Source organism: Dasypus novemcinctus, chromosome X (assembly GCF_030445035.2).
Source record: "Dasypus novemcinctus isolate mDasNov1 chromosome X, mDasNov1.1.hap2, whole genome shotgun sequence".
NCBI lineage: Eukaryota > Metazoa > Chordata > Mammalia > Cingulata > Dasypodidae > Dasypus > Dasypus novemcinctus.
Genome location: NC_080704.1, coordinates 55,392,149 through 55,416,531, shown reverse-complemented (window position 1 = coordinate 55,416,531; position 24,383 = coordinate 55,392,149). Strand labels below are relative to the sequence as shown.

Here is a 24,383-nt window from a genome sequence, read left to right as displayed (position 1 = left end):
TCTGCCCAGGAGTGGTGCCGCACACACGGAGAGCTGATGCAGCAAGATGATGCAACAAAAGGAGACACAGATTCCTGTGCTGCTGACAAGAATAGAAGCAGACACAGAAGAACACACAGCGAATGGACAGAGAGAGCAGACAACTGGGGGGGAATGGGAGAGAAATTTTTAAAAAAGACATTAAAAAAAAAAAGAAGCCAGCGGAGTAGGTGTAGCACAGTGGTTGAGTGCCTGCTTCACATTCACGAGGTCCCGGGTTTAATCCCTGGTATTGCCTAAAAAGGAAAAGAGAGAAAGCCACAGAGAGGGGCCAGAAGCCGGAAGTCAGCAGAAACTAGAAGAGCAGACACAAGTCAAGAGAGAGATCGCCTTGTGATGGGAGGCAGCCATGCAGGCCAAGGTACCCCAAGGGACTGAAGCAAGCCAGCGCCAGAACACTACAGACTTTGGGGAGACAGCACGGCCTTGCTGATACCTTAATTTTGGACTTCTAGACTCTGAAACCATGAGCCAAAAAAATTTCTTGTGGGTTAAGCCAACCCATTGTGTGATATTTGTCATAGCAGCCTGGCAAATTTAAGACACCTGGATTATGATTTTTGTTTCTTAACTGTTCTTTCTGCTTCTGGATTTTTGCTTTATTTGTCTTTATAGACAAAGTTAATAGCATTTCAAATTTTACTCAAGCACACAAATGGTAGCAAAGCGCACCATCAAGTGATGAGCAGGCTACCTAACATCTTTCTGGATTGAAGGCCACGAGGGAGATTGTGAGTGTCTCTCAGTCCCTGCGTCTTCCATGGTGCCATTTCTTCCTCCCCTACACCCCACTGTTACCTCTGAGATTAATCAAACATGTGCAGGAACGAAGTCACTTTCAAGGAGGTTTGGCTGTGCCTCATTACCAAGAAAAATATCAGGATTTGAAGGAAAAACAGAAACTCTGGTGATGCCAGCCTGCTCTCTGCACCTGCCATACTCCACCTGCAGCTCCACAATTACCCAGGTCCCGGGGCTGGGGCTTGGGGCAGAGTGGAAGGCAGGAAGTCACTCTCCACTCGCTAGTACTGGGAAGCTGGAGACAAGTGAGCCATTAACTGTACAAGCCTCCCCCAAAGCGATGGGCGGAATACTGATAATCAGCCTTTCCTAGGGAAAGATGTTTTTCAAGAAAGAACACTAACTTGATCCACAGATAGGGCTTGGGTAAAATGCTGTCAGGAAAATCCTAACAAATGACTCAATCTGAGATTCCTGGAGTATTGGAAAAATTCTAAGTTGTCGCTGAGTTGCAGTGAGGAGGGAAACTTGTGTAAACTTGTCCTCTAAAGGCAGAAATACCATATACGTCTGTTTCTCTGTACTGAGTTCAGGGCTCACCCCAGGTCTTTACCTGTTTGCAGTCTTGCTCAACACTTGTGGAGCCTTCCCAAAGGCAAGGCTGCCGTAACATTTCCTCTACTCCAGCGTTGTCCTCTGTGCTCTGGGTACTGCCTGCCTTACCCACCTCCCCTGCTCTGAGGCAGCCTTGGACTGTCCAAACTGTGTCACACCCTGGGACCACTGCACACCTGCTTTCTTTGCCAGGAAAGCCCGGTCCTTCTTTGTCTGCTTGGCAAAATCCTTTTCTCCTCCCCCAGCTTGGTTCTAAGGGGAATTGTGGGGAGCAGAGCTTTCTGGCACCCTCCTGTCACTCAGGGAGAGTTGATTAATTCTCCCCTGTGTTGTGTTCCCATCTTCACCTGTACATGCTTCCAACATGGCCCTGCATCCTGTGAAGCCATCTCTCTTCCTTGCTCCCTTGAGCTCTTTCTTATTCTCCTTTGCATTTCAACTGCCCCAGGAGCTCTACACATACTTGGTGACATCGTGGATCGATGAATAAATGGAAATGTGTGTGGATCCTGAAACTTTGTGAAGTTTCGACACATTTCTAAGTTCCCAGATCTAAGCTATGTGAAGGAATTGGTGTCAGGGCTGGGATCACCGGGCTCCAGTGGAGAAGAACCTCTAGGCAGCCCTCCGGATGGCCTGGCTTTGCTTGGGAGTGCTTTGGCGTCACTGGACCAAAGTTCTTGAATCAATAACCATGCCGCCTGGGACTCATTCCTGGAAGACTTGGGGTAAGTGATTGGATCCCTGGTCTGGGACAGCAAGAGGGATAGCCGGGTCCAAGCAAACAGACGCCTGCAGAGGCATGGTAAGTGGCGATTTGGGGTGAGCTGGAATGCTAAGTGGCTCCCACTTAGGATCGCTGCGGTCCCTACTGGCCCCTGTAGATTTGCTCTGTCTGGTGGGTGAAGGCTCTCGAGCCGGGAGCCCGGTTGGGGCTTGAAATTATTCCGAGGTGGCGGAAGTCGGTCCCCTGCAGCCCGAGCTCTGGAGGCCCGCAAAGGGCGCGGGAGGTAGCTGTCCGCTGCAGGCTTCTCCGCTGGCTGCTGCCGTCCGGAGGTGCCAACCTCTCCAGCCCCCGGCATTAAAGAGGTCCCCGAGACACGAGGCCTATGGCCTCCGTATCCCACTCCCTCTGCCTGCACTAGGGGACTGCGGGGCCGCGGCTGTGCGGTCCCATTTTCCCACCCCGTGGTTAGTCGTTCCCGGCACTTGCTTCCTCGACCAAAGAGAGCCAGAGATCGAAAACTGCAACGAGGAGGCCTCGTTCTCCAGCGGTCCCCGCTCGGGCGCCCTCTCGGCCTGGCCATGGCCCGATTTCAGCCCCGTGGGCAGAGTGTCACCCCAACCGCACGCCTTCGGGGTCCTGGGAGGGTCTAAAGACCGCAGCCGATTCCGCAAGGGACGGCTCCCGGGCCTGCCCTGGGACTGGGCTCCCGGGTCTGCCCTGGCACTGGGACTCTTGAACCAGTGAAGGATTGAAGGGAGGCTGCGGGGGCAGAAGAGAGTGAGGGGAACGCCCTAGGAGCAGCAAAATGGAGGAGGACGCGGAGACTTGAAAAAAAAGAGAGGGGCCGGCGCGCTCCAGATTTACACCTGCGGACGGCAGGGGGCGCCAGAGACCGCCCGAGGGCCAGCGCCCAGGCCCCCTGCAGCACCTGCCGGCCACCGCTCCGCGACTGTCCCCAGCCAGCCCCGATGGCCCTCCCGCCTGCCGGCATCGGCTGCGCGGCTCGGGGCCGCCGTGCCCGGGGCGAGGTCGTGCTCTCGCCAGGCTCCCGGTCAGGGACCAGGGGTCCTTCACGTGAAGGACCAGTCCTCCTCCCGCTCTCCTCTCCCTCTTCCTCCTCCTCCCCCTTTTTCTTCCCCTCCCCCTCCCCTCCTCCTCCCCTCCTCCTCCATCTTCTCCTCCGTCCTCCATCTTCTCTTTCAGCTTCACGTTCCCTTTCTCGCCTCCCGCCATACAGAACATTTCCTGTGTGCGCACAGATAACGTATCCGAGCATCGTTTTTGTTTTTCAAAAGGAAACGATTTGAAGCCACAGGTGGGGAACGTTCGAGAAACAACAGCATGGGACAGTGAATCGGACAAGGATGACTATTCAGGAGCTGCCAGAGCAGAGGGGGAGAGAGTAGAACTCAATTCTGAAAAAGGCAGGTTGCGTTTTACAGTCTGGGCCAGGGCAGTGGAAAAGTACTGGTTCGTCATCTGGTGACAGGCGGGGGGGTGGGGCGGGCAGGTGGAGAACCGAGATGGAGTCCTTGGAATAGCCAGTATCCCAAGTTGTCTTTTCCTTTTAGGCCACCTCCCCCCGCCCGTCTCTCCCCAACCCCAGGCCGGAGTTGTTTTTCTCTGCAGTCCCGCAGCTGCAAGATCAGTTTCAAGGTAGCCAGGGCGGGGGAGGGAGCAGGGAGGGAGGAGCAAAGCTTGGTCAAGAGAAAGAAAAAGAGTCTTTGTCAGGGATAATAAATTAAGGGAAGCAGGGTAGACGGTCTCTCCAAAAAAATATTACGAAGCCATTGAAAATACTCTTCAAGGCTATGTAACATCACGGCAGAATGATTTTCACATAACAGTAAAGTGAAACAAACACACACAAAAAAACAACAAGCAGGAAACGCCCGGATTTCCATGTAAAAAGGGCGACTACACGCAGAAAAGAATGACAATACAAAGTCCCCCAAATGTGAACAACGGTTTTCTCCAGGTAGGGTGCTGCTTTTACACATTTTAAAAATTTGTGGAGTATGTACTGATGCATACTAAAAGACAGGAAAGCGTTCAAGCCCCCTCCCTTTTTTTAAACAAATAAAGGGAGGCTAGTTGCATCCAGTCAATACCAAGCAAGAAGGAGACTGTGCTGACCTTGAGGAGGCAAGACTGCTTCTCAGCAATGTTCTGTCCAGCTGCCACGCAGGCCCTTGGATTGTACCCCTACACATCTCTGAAACCCTTCACTTCTCCACTCCCCTTGCCCTCTTGCGCAGGTATCTTTTATTCATAACCTCCCTTCTCAGCATTCCCCTCCTCCAAGCCCCAAACCTCAGGCCTCCTTAAATAATCTCTTATTAACATTTCCCTGCTCAAAATATTTGAGACTCTCAATTTACCCAATGGAGTAAATAAATCTGTGCCTAGCCTTAGAAGCCTGTACATTTTGGCTCCAATTGGTAGTTTTCCAGTAATTACATTTCCCCCATACTTCTGGCCTCAGACAAAAGAGGCAAATTTCCTTTCCCAAGTCCTCCTCATCTGAGTGTGCACCTGAGAATCCCTGCAACTGAGACGTGGGCCCTGGGGGGTGTAGAGTTGAGCCCAAAGGCTTTGGGTGTACAAGGTCCTAGGTCTAATCCCTGGTACCTCCTTAAAAAAAACCGCACACACGTGGTGTTCAATACCTCTTTGTGGGATAAAATATGCATTCAGTGCCCACCAGTATAAATGAAAATATTGGCAAACAAGCAAACAATGTTTTTAAAATACACATTTAATTTCGACATGTGTAATACACTTTAGAGTAATTTTTGGACTCTGCCCAGGCACTGCTCCTAAAAGTAAGTTTCACTTGATTCGATTTGGGCCAGGCCGCCAGGTGAGGAATTCTCGCTCAGCTCTGACCACATCGGACAGGAGGATGAACTTGGCAGTCAGTATCACATGGAGAAAGAGTTGGCATCCTCCATCCAAATACGAAGGGATTGTTTGTTTCTGTCCTTCTAACTGGCTGGGGCAGGGGAAGTGGTCTCCTGAGGTGCACAAAACTTGATTTACAGCTCTCCCCAGAGCGGGGCTGAGACCATACTTGCTCTAGGAGCTGCTGGAAGACCCTTTTTTTTTTTTGCCCTGAGCACATTGCCTGCTTGGACTAGAGCCAGTCTGACCTGGGCTCCCTGGGAGATGGGGCAGAAGTGGCAGCAAAGTAAACTGGGGCAGGGGGCTGGAGGTGAGAAATGGAAGCTATCCCAATTGCCCTCACCCTCCTTCTCCCAGGTCAGGTCTTCTGTGTTCTCTGCACCTGATGGATCCTTTCTCTCCAGCTTGTCGCTGTGACTGGAATAAGTGGAGGGATGAGTCAGGATGTGGCAGTGACCCATGAGCTGGAAGGGAGGGGCTGATTCTCTGCTTCTGATATACTTCCTGTGACTAGCAGGGGAGCCGGAAACAAGTCAGAGTCCTGCCTTGGTTACTAGACAGGTGGTTGGGGGAGGGGGAAGGGTGGGACCAGGAGGCGACATTTGTCCTTTTCCTTTCTCCCCACCCCCCACCCCAACTTTCTTTGGATGCTATTTTTGCCCTGTGTTCCAGGATGACCTGACGTCAGCCCCAGTGCCTCAATCCCAGTTCCAGGAACTCTGTCCTCACCTCATATTCAAGTTCTGATCCAGAATGTTATTGAACGTGAAACATACATATCTTATAATCAAGAGCACGTGGTATTTCTCTAATTGTCAAGTTCAAGATTGAAATGGCATTTTTTGAGGTTTATCTATTTAAGAGAAGGAATCTAACATACATCTGATTATTTTTATGTCCTTCCCCACTCCCAATTCTTGATCATTTAAAACATAATCTAGGATTTGGATTCATATAGTTGCCAGTAGACTATTTTTATATAATACTCTTTTGATCATATTTTGACATTTGGTTTTATAACTGGATTTAGAATTTTATGAATCATGTTTATATTTAACCCCTCTGGACCAATACTGTCCAATAGAAATATAATGTGAGCCACATATGTAATTTTGAATTTTCTATTCACCACTTCAGAAAAAGTAAAAAGAAGCAAGTGAAATTAATTTTAATAATATATTTTATTTAACCCAATAGATCCTAAGTTTTATCATTTTAACATATAATCAACATAAAAATATTAATGAGATATTTTACATTCTTTTTTCATACTAAATCTTTAAAATCTGCTGTTTATTTTACACACTTCCAATCATGCAGCTAATGGCTACTGTATTGGACAGAGTAAGTCTACGAATCTTCCATTGTTTTTTACAGGCAGGAGGCCGAATCTCACATTAACTTAATTTCAAGAAGAAATACTGGTATAACATTTTAAATTGTCATATTAGACAACAAGCTCTTTAGTTGCAGAGTCAAAATGACTTCTATTTTTCTTTATTTCATAGGTACAGTGTATTGAAACAAAAGGAAGAGTAGCAGATGCTTATGGATGATGTCAACTAACTGTAACTAATTGTTTTCTTTTTTTTTTTGAAAGATTTATTCTGCCCCCCACCGCTTGTCTGCTTTCTGTGTCCATTTGCTGTGTGTTCTTCTGTGTCTACTTGTATTCTCATCAGGGGGCACTGATGACCTGTGTCTCTTTTTATTGTTACTGTTGCCTCATCTTGCTGTGTCAACTCTCCGTGTGTGTGGCACTGCTCCTGGGTGGGCTGTGGTTTCATGCAGGGCAGCTCTCCTTGCACAGGGGCCCCTCCTTGTGCGGGGGGTACCCTTACGCAGGGGCATCCCTGCATGGGCTGGCACTCCTTGCACGCAGCAGCACTGCACGTGGGCCACCTCACCACACGAGCCAGGAGGCCCTGGGTATTGAACCCTTGGACCTCCTATATGGTAGGTGGATGCTCCATCTGTTGAGCCACATCCACTTCCCTAGTTGTTTTCTTAATCATCTTAAAAATGATTATCATTTATTAAGCACTCACCACATGTCAGCTCCCCTCTGTTTTATGGACCTTCTGGAAGCTCACTGTTAAGTGTGTGGGGCTCTGGAGGTCGACTGCTTTTGGATTCATCTGGGTTCCACCATTTGTTAGCTGTGTTACTTTGTATAAGGGCATTGACCTCTCTAATCCTGTTTTCTCACTTGTAATATGGGGACAATAATAAGGCCTCCCATGTGATTATTGTGAGGATTAAATGAGGTAATTCTTGTCAAGTCCTTAGCCCACTGCCTGGCTCATGGGAGCCCTTAATGAATGTTCACCTGGTAGAGTTATTATCATACTCAATAGATTAAGTAGTTTTCCAAGCTCATAAGATCTGTTAGGCAGTGGAACTGGTGTTTAAAGCCCTGCCATCCTGATCCAGAAACCAGAGTTTTAACTTCCAAATAGGCCATTGTCTCAAGAGCTACATGGCAGAGGAATTGGTTACATGTGATTTTATATCAGAGGACTTGGTTACATATCATTTGGAATCCACTAGATACAAATAATTCTTGTAAGGAAAAAGAGTATTAATATGAAAACTGAAGATAGGTAATTGCAGGACCTTTGGAGAGCAAATTACTCCTGAAATTAAATGAAACAATTATGTACAAGTAACTTTTATTTGCAGGACTTTTGGATACTTTTTTTTTTTTACAGACTATGAATGGCTGTAACCTTTTCTCTTCATAAGTCAAATGTTAACTGTTAATTATAAGTAGTCAAAGAAAACACAACAACATAAAGCATTTTTTTAAAAAAATGGCACCTGTATTCCTGTTATCCAATAAAATCACCATTAATATTTGTGCATGGTTTTCCAGACTTTTCATTCTATATATTTGTATACAGACAACAGGGAAACAAACCAACATGGAAAGGTACATATAGAGATGGAGTTGAAGAGATGAAAATATGTGTGTGTATGTGTGTGTGTAGATTTTTTAAAATGGTATTGTGGTTATATCATTAGTCCTTATGCTGTAGAGACACATAATATAGTTTTTTGTTTTTTTTTTTATTTATTTATCTCCCCTTCCACACACCCCCAATAATATAGTTTTTATTGATAATATGGCATCTAGGAATTACTTTGGAATATTCTAGTGGGGGAGTTGAAGTACATATAAAAAAAAGATGAAATGGAAAGCCTGAAAATAATAAAATGGAAGATTTCCCCCTCTCCCACGAATAATGGACCTGGTTATGTACTTCACTATTGCCTTGCACATTCCAACTTAGGACATGTGACTGGCTTTCTAGAAGTTAAAGGTCATGGGAATTCAGTTCTGGAACATGGAGGAGGATAATTGTGGCATGTGTTGTATGCAGGAATACCATAAGGTTGATGTGAAAGTGTGAAGTCCTAATCAGGCTGTTAATGTTGTAGAATTTGAGAGAGGTTCAATTATTTGCGTATAGAGAGGCCAGGACTCAGGAATGATTTTGAGAAGGAAAAATGGTTTATTGACGGCTGGCCGGACTCAGGAGCTTCCTGTTGCAAACCCGAGCCCGGAACAAGAATTTTGAGTTCCTTTTATACAGAGAGGAAAGGTTAAATGGTCCCTTTGTTTTAGTTCTCAATAAGCTTGAATTAGCATATATATCTTCCATGGACTTCAGGCATTCTAGATAAGCTTTTAGCATATTTGGGTTGCATTTCCCCTGAATACTTAAAATTTATAGACCTTGCATTGTTAAACTGTTTCCTGGGACTGGAGTGCTTGCCATGGTCACCAAGGGCAGGACTGCAGCCTCTTACCGTCTCACACTCACAAGTCAGACAGCTTAGGTTATCTCTAAAGAGACAAAGAGCCTCCCACCCATAGCCCAAATCATTAACAGGTAGTAGATGTTTCATTTTGAGAATGTCTGTGGATTGTCTTGCTTTTAAATTGAGGGTTTGGACTGGTGTTAGGTAAGCTGTTTTCTTCCACTGCTTTTGTTATATGGAACATAAGGCAGAGTGACTTCTGGGAAAATGGTGGATTAGAAAAACTTGGGGCTCCCTTTTCTCCCAGAAAAATAGCTAGAAGATAGGCAGAAATGACCTGGAAAAAACCTTCTAGGGATTAGGACATCAGGGGAAGGCTGGACACCACCCAGAAGAGAGAAGCAAAGGAAAATAATCATGATGGCAAAACTGTTCTTATAAACTGCAGATGCAACTGCGAACATTTCCCCTCATCTATCCATATAGACACTTCTGAAATCTCAGGCCTTGGGGCTGGTGGCTATCGACAAAGGGGGCCTCAAAGACCCACCTCCCCAGAAAAGGGAAGAAAGGGGGTACAGCCTAAGGCTGACTCAGCTCTTGACCCACAACCTTGATCTGCTGTGTTCCACGAGGCCTTCCAGGGCAGCTGGGACTATGCCATAGTTTGCCTTGGGAGCTGCCAAGGGACTAAATCCAAACCTCTCAATCTCCCTCTCTACTGGCCAGGACTGGTTGTTGACGATGCAGAGGGTAGTAGAATTATTTCCTACCCAGGAAAAGGGAGGGGACTGACAGTGAAGGTTGCAGAACTAACTCTGAGAAAGCCTAAATTATGAGGCTCTTTGCCTCCAGGCAGGAGACTATCACATTGATCTGGTCAGTGTTGCAGCAAACACACTCTACCAGACATTGAACTGAGAGGTCTGCCAAGGAGCGCCATCTGGTGGGCCAAGGAAATGTACATGAGGAAACTAAAAATAAGTAGGAGACACTTTTCCAGATTTTTTTAAATTCTTTTTTTAAAAAATATTACATTGAAAAAATATGAAGTTCCATTCAACCCCACCGCCCCACCCCCCAGCAACACTCTCTCCCATCATCATGACACATCCATTGCATTTGGTAAGTACATCTCTGGGCATCGCTGCACCTCATGGTCAATGGTCCACATCATAGCCCACACTCTCCCACATTCCATCCAGTGGGCCCTGGCCTCCCTCCCTAAGAACCTAGGAAGCGGGTCTGTGACCTATTATTGGGCCCAGGGCCCATATTTGAGCAACTAACAGGGAAAATGCTAAAGACCCAGAACAGGTTGAACCAAGAATCAAAGAACAGCAATAACACACAGGCTCCCATGACTAAATCCCTATGAAAAAGAGAGAAATTGAGTAGCTGAGTAATCTCACCATCCTAATCAGATGCCAAGATATCAGCAAAAAATTACAGGCCAAATTAGAAAAGTGGAAGAAATGGCCCAAGAAAAGAAATATATCAAAGCCCCAGAAGAGATGTAGTATTTGAGACATCTAATCAATGAGATACACATACATTTCCAAAATCGAGTTCATGAGTTGAAAGACAATATGGTTAAAAAGATAAAGGACATCAAGAAGACACTGAGTGAGCACAAAGAAGAATTTGAAAACCTAAACAGAAAAGTAACAGAGCTCATGGGAATGAAAGACACAATAGGTGAGATAAAAAACACATTAGAGGGAAACGGACTTTGGCCCAGTGGTTAGGGTGTCCGTCTACCACATGGGAGGCCCACGGTTCAAGCCCCGGGCCTCCTTGACCCACGTGGAGCTGGCCCATGCGCAGTGCTGATGTGCGCAAGGAGTGCCCTGCCACGCAGGGGTGTCCCCCACGTAGGGGAGCCCCACGCGCAAGGAGTGCGCCCGTAGGGAGAGCCGCCCAGCGCGAAGGAGGGAGCAGCCTGCCGAGGAATGGCGCCGCCCACACTTCCCGTGCCGCTGACGACAACAGAAGTGGACAAGGAAACAAGACGCAGCAAAAAAAAAAAAAAAAAAAAAAAAAAAACACATTAGAGGCATACAACAGCAGACTCAAAATGATAGAAGAAAGAATAAGTGACAGCAAAGACAGAAAATCTAGAATACAAGAGAGAAAAGAAAGGAAAAAATTAAGTAGGGAATTGAATGATAATACAAAACACAACAACATACATGTCATGGGAGTTCCAGTATGAGAAGAGAAGGAAAAAGGGCAGAAAGAGTATCTGAGGAAATAATAGCTGAAAATTTTCCAACTCTCACAAAAGAAATGAACTTCCATGTCCAAAAAGTGCTGTGTTCCCCAATCAGAATAAATGCAAATAGATGTACTCCAAGACACATACTACTCAGAAAATCAAATGTCAAAGATAAAGAGAAAATTCTGAGAACAGTAAGGGAGAGACAAAACATCACATACAAGGGATATCCAGTAAGACTTTGTGTGGATTTCTCATCAGAAATCATGGAGGTAAGAAGATGGTAATATGATACAATTAGGATAATGAAAGAGAAAAACTGCCAGCTAAGAATTCTTTTTTTTTAAAGGATTATTTCTTTTTCTCTCCTCCCACCCCCTGTTGTCTGCTCTCTGTGTCCATTTGCTGTGCATTCTTCTGTGTCTGCTTGTCTTCTCTTTAGGTAGCAGCAGGAACTGACCCTGGGACCTTCAGGAGTGGGAGAGAGTTGCTCAATCTCTTGCACCACCTCAGCTCCCTGGTCTGCTGTGTCCCTTGTCTCTCCTCCGTGTCTTTTTTTGTTGCATCATCTTGCTGTGCCAGCTCTCCAGCTCACTGCATGGCCCAGCACGGCACATGGGCCAGCTCTCTGCTCAGGCCAGCTCGCCATGCCAGCCAGCTGGCCTTCACCAGGAGCCCCTAGGAATTGAACTCTGGATCTCCTATACGGTAGACAGGAGCCCAATTGCTTGAGCCACATCCACTTCCCTGAGACTTCTTTGTCCAGCAAAATTATCCTTCAAATATGAAGGTGAGTTTAAAATATTCACAAAGAGAAACAAAAGAGTTTATAAAAAAGAATCCAGCTTTGCAGGAATTATTAAAGGAGACTTATAGCCTGAAAGAAAAACACAGGAGAGAGAGGCTTGGAGGAGAACATAGAAGAAAGAAGAGCAGAAAGTATAACCAAAAGAGTAAAAAGAAAGGTGAAAACAAGGTATGACATATGAACACCAAAGCATAAAATGTTGGAAGTAAATAATGCATTTATAGTAATAACATTGAATATGAATGGATTAAACTACCCAATCAAAAGATACAGGCTGACAGAATGGATAGAAAAAACATGAGCCATCCAAATGCTGCTTACAAGCGACTCACCTTAGACCCAGGGATATAAACTGGCTGGAAGTAAAAGGTTGGAAAAAGCTACTCCATACAAACAGTAATCAAAAAAAGAGCAGGTTAAAAAAAAAAAAAGAGCAGGGGTAGCTATGCTAATATTGGACAAAACAGACTTTAAATGCAAAAAAGTTATAACAGATACAGAAGGCCATTATATATTAATAAAAGGGACAATCCACTAGGAAGAAATAATAGTCATAAATATCTATGCATCTGACCAGGGTACTCCAAAATACATGAGGCAAACTGGCAAAACTGTAGGGAGAAATAGACATCTCTACAATTATCATTGGAGATGTCAACACAACACTCACATCATTAGAACAATTAGACAGAAGGTCAACAAGGAAACAGAGAACTTGAACAATATTATAAACGAGCTAGACCCAAAAGACATATACAGAACTTTGCACCCAAACTCAGGAGATTATACATTCTTCTTAAGTGCTCATGGATCTTTTTCCAGGATAGACCATAAATTAGGTCACAATGTAAGTCTCAATAAATATAAAAAGATTGAAATTATACAAACCACCTTCTCAGATCATAATGGAATGAACCTAAAAATCAATAATAGACAGGAAACAGGTAAATTTGCAAATGTGTGGAGGCTGAACAACACACTCCTAAATAATCAGTGGGTCAAAGAAGAAATTGTAAGAGAAACTAGTAAATATATTGAGACGAATGAAAACAACAACACAGCTTATCAAAACTTATGGGATACAGTGAAGGCAGTCCTAAGAGGGAAATTCAGAGCCTTAAATGTCTATATTAAAAAAGATGAGAGAGTTTAAATCAAAGGTATAACTGAACAACTGGAGAAAGTATAAAAAGAACAGCAAACCATCCCCAAAGCAATAATAAATATTAGAGCAGCAATAAATGAAATTGAGAACAAAAAAACAATAGAGAAAATCTACAAAACCAAAAGGTGGTTCTTTGAGAAGATCAGTAAAATAGACAAATCTCTAGCTAGTCTAACAAAGAAAAACAGAGGAGATGTAAATAAATAAAATCAGAAATGAAAGGGGTGAAGTTATGACTGACCCCACAGAAATAAAAAGATTAAGAGGATATTAGGCTCTCGTTGCGCAGTAGTGCTAGCGACTTTCTCGTCGTATCCTCTTCCGCCGGCTTTCTTCTTGTACCCTCTCCCCCTACCCGGCAGCCCGCAAGCCTCCTGAGCAGCTAGGAAGCGCCTGTTGGCGAGTTCCTGGAAGCTTGAAACCGTTCTAGATTCTCCGACTCCGGGAAAAAAAAATGGTTGAAGCAGACCGTCCGGGAAAGCTCTTCATTGGAGGGCTCAATACAGAAACAAATGAGAAAGCCCCTGAAGCAGTGTTTGGCAAATATGGACGAATAGTGGAAGTACTCTTGATGAAAGATCGTGAAACCAACAAGTCGAGAGGTTTTGCTTTTGTCACCTTTGAAAGCCCGGCAGATGCCAAGGATGCAGCCAGAGACATGAATGGAAAGTCCTTAGATGGAAAAGCCATCAAGGTAGAACAAGCCACTAAACCATCATTTGAAAGTGGTAGACATGGACCACCTCCACCTCCAAGAAGCAGGGGCCCTCCTAGAGGTCTTAGAGGCGGAAGAGGAGGAAGCGGAGGAACCAGAGGACCTCCCTCACGTGGAGGGCACATGGATGATGGTGGCTATTCCATGGATTTTAACATGACCTCTTCTAGGGGACCACTTCCAGTGAAAAGAGGACCACCACCACGAAGTGGGGGACCTCCTCCTAAAAGATCTGCTCCCTCAGGACCAGTTCGCAGCAGCAGTGGAATGGGAGGGAGAGCTCCTGTTTCACGTGGAAGAGATAGTTATGGAGGCCCGCCACGAAGGGAACCCTTGCCCTCTCGTAGAGATGTTTATTTGTCCCCAAGAGATGATGGATATTCTACTAAAGACAGCTATTCAAGCAGAGATTACCCAAGTTCTCGTGATACGAGAGATTATGCACCACCACCAAGAGATTATACATACCGTGATTATGGTCATTCCAGTTCACGTGATGACTACCCTTCAAGAGGCTATAGTGATAGAGATGGCTATGGTCGTGATCGAGATTATTCAGATCATCCGAGTGGAGGGTCCTACAGAGATTCATATGAGAGTTATGGTAACTCACGTAGTGCTCCACCTACACGAGGGCCCCCGCCATCTTATGGTGGAAGCAGTCGCTATGATGATTACAGCAGCTCACGGGACGGACATGGTGGAAGTCGAGACAGTTACTCAAGCAGCCGAAGAGATCTCTACTCAAGTGGCCGTGATCGGGTTGGCAGACAAGAAAGAGGGCTTCCCCCTTCTATGGAAAGGGGGTACCCTCCTCCACGTGATTCCTACAGCAGTTCAAGCCGCGGAGCACCAAAAGGTGGTGGCCGTGGAGGAAGTTGATCTGATAGAGGGGGAGGCAGAAGCAGATACTAAAAACAAACAAAACTATGGATCAAAACCCCTGTTCAAAGGAAACAAACAAAAAGTGGAAACAGTTGTCATAAATACCCAAGGACTACTAAGAGGAAAAATTGTGTTACCTTTTTTAAATTACCTGTTAAGTTTCCCCTCCATAATTTTTATGTTCTTGTGAGGAAAAGTAAAACATGTTTAATTTTATTTGATTTATGACATTGCTTTCAACAAGCAAATGTTAAATGTGTAAGACTTGACTTGTGTACTAGTGTTGTAATTTTCCAAGTAAGAATGTCCCTAAAGGCCACTTCCAATCTGATTTTCCCCAGTAAATGCAGCAAGCACTCCAGAGAGCTTCCACAAACATCTAGCCATCTAAAATGGAGAGATGAATCTTTCTGCCTATACAAGCTAGATATTTTAGCGGGTGGTGGGGGTAATGCTACAATTAGGATTTCAGGATGTCTTCAAACTGAAATCTCTGTTCTCAGTATGGAAAACTGAGATCAGATGCTTATGTAAGGAAAGTGCTATTCACCCAGTAAAGCCCCCCCCCCCCCCCCCCCCCCCCGCCAAAAAAAAACATGGATATAATGCTGGCCATATTTTGCCTTTCTGACATTTCTTTAGGAATCTGCAAGAACCTCCCCTTTCTCCCCTCCCCCAGTAAGCAGTAAGACCATTTAAGTGTGTGTTAAACAACTACAGAATACTAAATAAAAAAGTTTGACCAAAACCAACAAAAATAAAAAAAATAAAATAATAAAATAAAAAAAAAGAGGATATTAGGAGAAACTGTATGCCAACAAACTAGACAGCCTAGAAGAAATGGACAAATTCCTCGAAATACACAATCTACACAGACACTACAAGAAATACAAGAACTTAACAAAACAAATCACATTTAAAGAGACTGAATCTGTCATCAAAAATCTCTCAACAAAGAAAAGTCCAGGACCAGATGGCTTCACAGGTGAATTCTACCAAGCATTTCAAGAAGAATTAACAACAATGCTGTTTAAACTCTTCCAAAAAATTGAAGAGAAGGGAAAATTCCCCAATACATTTTATGACGCCAACATCATCCTACTACCAAAGCCAGATAAAGACATTACAAGTAAAGAAAATTACAGAACAATCTCTCTATTGAACATAGATGCAAAAATTCTCAAAAAAAAAAAAACACTTGCAAATCGAATCCAACAGTGTATCAAAAGATTTATACATCACAACCAAGTGGGATTTATTCCAGGTATGCAAGGGTGGTTCAACATTTGAAAAATCAATTAACATAAAACACCACATTAACAAACTGATGGGAAAAAAAAACACACACATGATCATCTCAATCGATGCAGAAAAGGCATTTGACAATATCCAGCATTCTTTCCTAATAAAACACTTCGAAATATAGGAATAGAAGGAAAATTCCTCAATATGATAAAAGGCATATACAAAAAGCCCACAGCCAACATTATACTCAATGGGGAAAGTTTGAAAGCTTTCCCTCTAAGATCAGGAAGAAGACAGGGATGCCCACTGTCACCATTGTTATTCAACCTTGTGCTAGAGCTTCTTGCTAGAGCAAGTACACAAGTTAAAAATAGAAGGCATCCAACTAGGAAAAGAAGAAGTAAAACTCTCACTATTTGCAGATGACATGATCCAATAATTAGAAAACTCTGAATTTTCTATGACAAAATACTTGAGCTAACAATGAGCTCAGCAAAGTGGTAGGATACAAGATCAAGATCAACATGCAAAAATCAGTAATGTTTCTGTACATTAGTATTGAACAATCTGAGGTAGAAATCAGGGGGAAAATTCCATTTATAATAGCAACAAAAAGATTCAAATACCTAGGAATCAATTTAACCGAAGAAGTACAAGACTTATATGCAGAACACTACGAAACAATGCTAAAAGAAATCAATGAAGATCTAAACAAATGGAGAAGACATTCCATGTTGATGGATTGGAAGACTAAATAGCATGAAGATGTCAATCCTACCCAAAATGATTTATTGATTGTAGAATTGTACAGCCACTGTGGAGGACTGTTCAGCAGTCCCTACAGAAGTGGAATATAAATTTTCCAGGTGACCTGGCAATAACACTACTGGATACATACCCAGAAGAACTGAGAGCAGTGCCATGAACAGACATCTGCACACCAACATTCATAGTGGCATTATTCACGATTGCCAAAAGTTGGAGACAATCCAGGTGTCTGTCAATCAATGAATAGATAAACAAACTGTGGTGTATTCACAGGATGGAATATTTTGGACCTGTAAGAAGAAATGAAGTCGTAAAGTGTATGACAACATGGATGAACCTGGAGGACATTATGTTGAGTGAAGCAAGCCAGACGCAAAAGGAAAAATACTGTATGATTGTGCTACTATGAACTAAATATATTGTGTAATATATTGTAGGATTCTATTTATATAAAATGTAGATATAAATCCATTCATAAAGATGAAATTGTATTAGTGTATTATGTAGTGTTGGCGAAGGCATGGTAATGGGTATGGAGGTTTTTTGAAGTAATGTAACAGTTCTAAATTTTTTTGTGGTGATGAATGCACAACCTTGTGATTATACTAAAAGCCATTGATTATACACTTTGGATAGATCATACAGTATGTGAATATATCTCAATAAAACTGCTTAATAAATAATTGTGCAAGAATAGCCAGAAATAGCTGCTATCTACGGCAGGGGAAACATAAAGAGATTGAGAGGTGAAGAATTTTCTTGTTTATTTGTCTGTTTATTATTGTTATGAAAACATCTAACAATGATCGAAGTGATGAATGCACAACTAAGTGATTATACTAAACACCATTGATTGTGCAGTTTGGATGAATTGCATGCTTCATTAAAATGTACCAATAAAATTGATTTAAAAAATAACAACAAAAAACATTATACTAAGTGAAAGAAACTAGACACAAAGTACTACATATTATATGCTTCCATTTTTATATAAAATATAAATGTAAGTCAATTTATTAAGATGAAATTAGATTGGTGGTTATGTAGGACTGAGGAAGTAATACTAAGGAGTATGGGGTCTTTCTTTTTAGAGTACTGAAATTGTTCTAAAATTTTTGAGATGATGAATGTACAGCATTGTGATTATACTAAAAGCCATTGATTATACACTTTGGATAGATCATATGGCATGTGAATATATCTAAATAAAACTGTCTAATAAACAAATAAATAATTGTGTAAGAATAGCCAGAATAGCAGCTATGTACAGCAAGGGAAACTGAGGGAGATTGAGAGGTGAGGAATTTTCTTTGTCTGTTTTTTATCATTATTATTATTGAAATAATGAAAATGCTCTAATAATGATTGATGTGATGACTGCAAAACTATGTGATTATACCAAATACCATTGATTGTACACTTTGGATGAATGGTATGCTTTATTTATTTATTAAGATTTATTTTTTATTTACTCCTCTCCCCTTCCCCCCTGTTGTCCGCTGTGTTCATTCACTCTGTGTTCTTCTGTGTCTCCTTGCATTGTCAGGTGGCACCGGGAAACTGTGTCTCTTTTTTGTTGCGTCATCTTGCTGCGTCAGCTCTGCGTGTGTGTGCGCGACACCACTCCTGGGCAGGCTGCGCTTTTTCCACGTGGGGCAGCTTTCCTTGCAGGGCACACTCCTTGCGCCTGGGGGACCCCTACGCGGGGACGCCCCTGCGTGGCACAGCAATCCTTGTGTGCAGCAGCAGCACTGAGTGTGGGCCAGCTCCACACAGGTCGGGAGGTCTTAGGGATCAAACCCTGGATCCTCCATATGGTAGACGGACGCTCTATCAGTTGAGCCACGTCCACTTCCCTGTCTGCTTTATTAATATGTATCAATAAAATTGATTTGTTAAAAAAAAACAACATAAAGGAGACTTCTGCTCTGGCATGACTACAATGTTGACAAATCCTTTCCCCCAAAAATATTGATAAAGCTGGAAAAAAACTATCAAAACAACCATTTTGGTGCTCTTGAATTCAGCCAAATGCATACTACAAACAGACAAGTATTTATTCATCAGAACTACTCAATTTTGACTAAGAACAACACAGTTTATGTTTTTTCCCCCAGGGTAGCTCCCATCTTTCCTCCATGTTTGTTGGTACAGTAGTTCAATCAGGGCAGGGTAGGCCATGAAAATACACTTCGCAGATGCTGCTGGAAAGGGCTAAAATGATTTGGAGCGTGGTCAGTCTAAGTAATTATCTCAGCACACTAAGCTATATAGATATGGGCGTGACTTTTACAAAGCTTAAATATAAAATAAGAAAAAAATTTTGAGCAGAGTCATCAGTGGTCACACATTTCAGGGGTGACAGACTTCACAGGTTTAGTCCAGCTCTTCGAGGACTCGGAAAGTAAATAGACCTCAAGTACTGGAAAAGACATCCAGAATTTGAAGTACCACTGAAATGGCAGTGAGTTTGCCATTATTTTCCTCTCACAGTCTCCAGGCTGAACTTCACGCAGGTAAAAACCCAGAAGTGAGCACTGTGGTACAGACAGAAAGAGATCCAGGAGAAGCCCTCTAGTTCTGGCTTGAGGAATAGGAAACAGAATTCTTAATGCTCACAGAGAGTGTAGAAATCCCTTCACCATTTTATTTCTTACTTTTATTTTATTTTCTCTATTTTCCTATGTACAGGCCCCTAAGCAGTTTCATGGTGACAGTGGCAGTGACCACACCGGGAGTTCATAGAAATCAAAACTCTGAGGGAGGGGCACCTTTCTCTCCAATTGGTGGAGCTGTTGTCCCAGGAGGAGGGGGCCTCCCTCCATCCTTATAGGGAGGAACTTGGTAAAGTGACCCCATACAATTTTTTTTGAACTCTAGGGTTCACCCTTTAACTGCACATGCATGGAATTATTCCTAATTAGTATACCAACGTCTTTAAGAAGTGAACTGGGATAGACCATCATCTAGGTCCCAGACAGATCAAATGGGTGGTGCACATTGGGAACAGATCTGAAGGGCACTGCAAAGGCTTTGAGAATGGAATTGGCATTGGACTCATCGCCCACAGAAGATGGGCCGGAACTTGAAACCTGAACCAAATCAGAATGATTCTTGCTATAACAAAACTATCAACATTCTCCATAGGATTTAAACAATGTCATGATGAAAATGTCCAGGATATGATCAAGATTACTTAGCATATGAAAAACCACGAAAATCTCAATGTGAAAGGGAAAAGACAATCAACAGATGCCAACAAGTGCTACAGATGATGGAATTAGATGACAAATCTTTAAAGCAGCTATTATAAAAATATTTGAACAAGAAATAGTGACAACTCTTGCAACAAATGATAAAAGAAAGTCTCAGCAAAGAAATAGAGGATATGAATAAGAACCAAATGGAAATTTTAGAACTGAAAAATAAAAACATTAATATTCAGGGAACTGCAAATTAAAATCACAGTGAAAAACCACCACATGTAAAAATGGCAAAAATCACTAAAGTCTGACAATACCATGTATTGAGCAAAATGTAGAGGGGTTCTAATTGACCTGTGGGAGTGTAAATTGGTACAAACATGCTGGGAAACAATTTGGCACTTTCTACCCAACTGAAATGCATACATATGTTCACTAAAGGTATGAAAATGTTCTTAGAAGCTGTGTATGAAAGAAAAAGGAAACGAATCAATAATGTGTACAAGCAACGTGGATATATCTTACAATGTGGAGAAATAGAGGCCTGACAGCAGTAGTCTTGTCTGCCTGCAGTGAATGGAGACCTTAAGAGCTCAACTGATCTTTAGTAATTTGCATCCTCCCTCTCTTTTTCTTGGCCATCCTACCTAAGCTTTGCCAGTTGTTGTTTTTTTTGTTTTTTTTGAGGCACCACCAGGGATTGAACCTGGGACCTTGTATATACAAAGCAGGTGCTCAACCACTGGGTTGAACCTGCTCTCATTGTTTTTCTTTTTGAAGAAACAATTTTTGGTTTTGTCAATTCTATTTCTTTTTCTATTTTGTTTATCCCTGCTTTAATTTTTATTATTTCCTTCCTTCTGCTTGTTTTGGGTTTGGCTTGCTCTTCTTGTTCTAGTTCCTTAAGGTGTAAGGTTAGATTTGAGGTCTGAATTAGAATGCCATGCCCTTAGAGACCACCAGGGCTTCCCTGACCACCCTGTCTAAAAGAGACTCTTCATAGCACAGACTTGTCTTCAAGCACAGTATTCTGTTTGTTATTCTGTTCATTTCCTTCATTCCATTTATCACAAGCATCCTAGGACCTTGATTATGAAGTCATTACTTTTCCATTCAACTGTTTGTGCTCTTCAACCTGATGTTTATGACTATTTTTTGTTTCTAAAATTTTAATCTGGTTCTGTTTAAATCAGCAGGTTCTTTTTTGCCTGATGTTCTGTTCTTGTCTTTGTATTTATATTTGTGTAAGGAGTTGAAACAGGGTGTGACTGGTGGGTCAGGGGCAAGGTGAGTCAAGGTGAGACAAGGACCATACAAATGGGGTTGTCTACAGGCTCCTCCATATGTCATATTTCCCTCTGTTCCAGTTGCAGCTCAAGGAGAACCAGCAAGCGCAGGACAAGGAGACTGACCCAGGCCCCTGGCAATCCGGTCTTGACCATATTGATTACCTAGAATAAGCGTTTTGCCTTTCTGGAGTTCTACTCAGTAGAAGTGATGATCCAGGCCATGACCTTTGATAGCATCATTTTCTAAAACCAGTTGATAAAGCTCTGAAGATTCATAACTATCAGCTGCTTCCTAGCACATTGGAGAGTCTCCATCTATGTGTCCAGTGCTGTGTTGCTATGGTCTCAGACTCTGCCCTCCATTCTTCATTAGGGGTTTGTCTAACTATTTGACTAATAACAGTTAGAAGGACTGCTGACTTCTTTGGGGCCCCTCAAGGCCTTCAACTGGTCAAGGACAATGCTGTAGTACCCTGAAAATGGTATGCCTTCTCTGGGTATTTGGGCATTAGTGTCATAGATCAGATCGTAGCAGAGTGGAGTGGGATATAGTCCAGATAGAGGGAAAGTGTAGAAGCCAAGAACATGACACTGAACATGATGAACCTGATGCTGGTGACATTGCAAGTGCCCAGTCTGATGAGTTCTCAGGTGCAGATAGGTGGCCACACAAATGAGGGGCTGAGTTTGCTGAGCATGTAGCTGCCTGAGGAGCTTCTAGATATTGAGTATGAAAAGATCATGGAGGATGTGCCTGATAAGTGCCACAAGAATGGACTCATCAAATCCATCAAAATTCTCCAGCCTGGGAATGACATCAGTGTGCCTGTCTGTGGAAAGATATTTTTGTAGTTTACCCCTGCGTTTGACTGTCAGAAAGCCTGACAGACTGAAAGTTCTCCAACAGGGTAGCTATTATAAAATATTCTGACTCCAACTCCTACCACCACCAGGAATTCTGATAGAATCAGCCGAGGATGGTGGTGGCAAGGCTCATTTTCCCCTTCCCCTCCTAGAAAGGAGTTACAGATGACAGAAACTGGAGCTCTATCAGGCAAGAATGGTGATGGGAAAGAAAGAGGACCGATGATTTTGTACATGTGGACACATGTGTACCTACACAACCCAGAGGGGCAGGACCGGATGAGGAGAAGCACACGGCAGGAAGGATTGAGGCTTTCCTAACCTCTTCCCAGAAAGAGTCTCTCATTACCCCTCTTCACCATTCCTTTTCCCACAGTATCAGCACAGTGCGTTTATAGTTTATGGTCATGAATTTGTTTGAAATTTTCTCTTTATCTCACCCCCTGCCCTTAGCTCAGTGTCCTCTGTTTCTTTCCAAGGATATAGACCTCCCTCTTCTCTTTAGTTTCCCATTTTCTCTAGGCCCCACCCTCCCACAATTTTTAGATAGTAGAGATATATTTTCTCTCTTCCTTAGTTTTCATCCTGTGACCTCCCTGCCCTTCCCCCTACAATAAAATGGTACCTGCCCCACTTCCACTCTTTGTGGCATACAATTTCATATTGACTAAAATGAATTTGTTCATTAAACATTTTGTTGTATTTTACCTAAAATGTTTACTTTTTCATTATATATTGATATATTTTGAATGTATCTATTAACATTTATTTGGGTTATTTCTGAATCTAGTTGTAAGGGTGTAAATATTCCTTTTGCTCACTCTTCCCCAGAGAGATTTATAATTTATTATGGTTTACTCATTTTCATGGGGGGGGGCTGTTTACCATGGATGTCCTTGGTTGTGGCAGGATCTCTACAAAACACTTCTGAGTTTACTACTACTTGGAGCACGGTGGTGATGGTGGTGGTGGTAGTGGCCTGTTTGTTAATTGGTTTTTTATGTTAATTTCTCTGTTAGGAGTTCTTGATTCACATGGGTTAGGTGAACTGCATATCTTAAAAGGATTATGAATGGTTTGGAAACTTCCAGTGCACATATTATATTATGCCATGTAAAATTCCCAATAGTTGATCTTTTTGATTTCCAAGAGTGGCATGTGCATATGGTTCAACCTAAAAGTTAAAATAAATCAGTTGACAGTGTCAGCCAGTTCAAAGGTGATGAGGTGAGGATTCAGAAGACCCAAGAAAGCCTGTGAGCACTTCTGCTTCTTTCATGCCTGCATGAGGATTCCTTCAGGACCGTGAAGGAGGAATTAAATGTCCTCCATTTTCTTTCTAAATCTTAATCTCAGTTTCCAGTATCTCACTCTTTTTGCTATTTCCTCATTGTGACACATTAGTCAAAACTCCTGTCTGCTCCTGGCATGGGGGACAAGGCTGAGTGGGTGAACAGCTTTCTTTTCAGAACTCTGACATCCAGGGCAGTGAGGTCAGACCCTTGGGTCTATTGAGGAAAATGACAAAACAATAAGACATGAGCAAGCAGACCCAAACTTTGGCATAACTGGGAAGGGAATTCACAGTTGTCCTACATGAATGTAAGTGGAGAATTTAAGGTCCAGTGATTGAGAGTGGAAGAGTAAGGCACAAACCTGGGGGTGTGGGCTGGTGATTGGGATGCAGGTGAAGGAATTGAGAGTGTCTTCAAATGCTTCCATTGTGTCCTATTGGAAGCATGGGGGATTATGTCACTTTGTGCCCTACTTGGAAAGTGCTGAAGAGATTTGAGGGCATGACAGGAGCCTTCGGATGCCTGAGGGGCAGCAATGAGGTAGGGAATTCTTGAGGACTAGGAAACATATCAACAGTTTAAGAGTGATCAGTTTTGAGTATATGGAAGTTCCCCCACCCATAGACTATAGTTGTTATTACTAGCATTCACCCATGATAGGATCTTCTTCTCTTTGGGAACATGCAAGCCTGCACATATCAGCCTCCTTGCAATTGGTCAAGGCCATATGCCTACCTCTGGCCAATGGACTGAATCAGTAAAAAACTCATATGTTTTTCTTGCCCTGCTACAACAATCATGGAGAACACCTTGTATTGACATGGTGGGACCAAAAAACAACCAACTAACCAACCAATCAACAAACAAACAAAACCTAAAGTAGCTTGAATCAATGAGTTACTGCATGGAGGACATTCTGGGGAGTCATCCAGACTCTCAGCAGTCTTTACATTAAGTGAAAAAAAAACTTTTGTTACGTTAAGTCACAGAGATTTTGGGATTGTTTGTCTCCAAAGCATCAACTTCAACCATCCTGACTCATCCTCAAACCAAGATATTTATTCATTTCGAGGATAGAGTGGATCCAGATGGTTTGGCTCTGATGGACAAGTCTTCCTCACATATGATATACTAACG

At 42.9% G+C, this 24,383-nt stretch overlaps 1 protein-coding gene and 1 pseudogene across 1 annotated transcript; both read left to right on the top strand.

Moving 5' to 3' along the window:
- LOC101424284 (glutamine synthetase-like) overlaps positions 1-24,383 on the top strand; it is a 416,428-nt pseudogene that overhangs the window by 157,536 nt on the left and 234,509 nt on the right.
- Positions 13,314-15,243, top strand: LOC101417533 (RNA-binding motif protein, X chromosome-like). Its single transcript, XM_058291672.2, has one exon. The coding sequence runs from the start codon at positions 13,437-13,439 to the stop codon at positions 14,577-14,579; it is 1,143 nt and encodes a 380-aa protein (XP_058147655.1). The 5' UTR covers positions 13,314-13,436; the 3' UTR covers positions 14,580-15,243.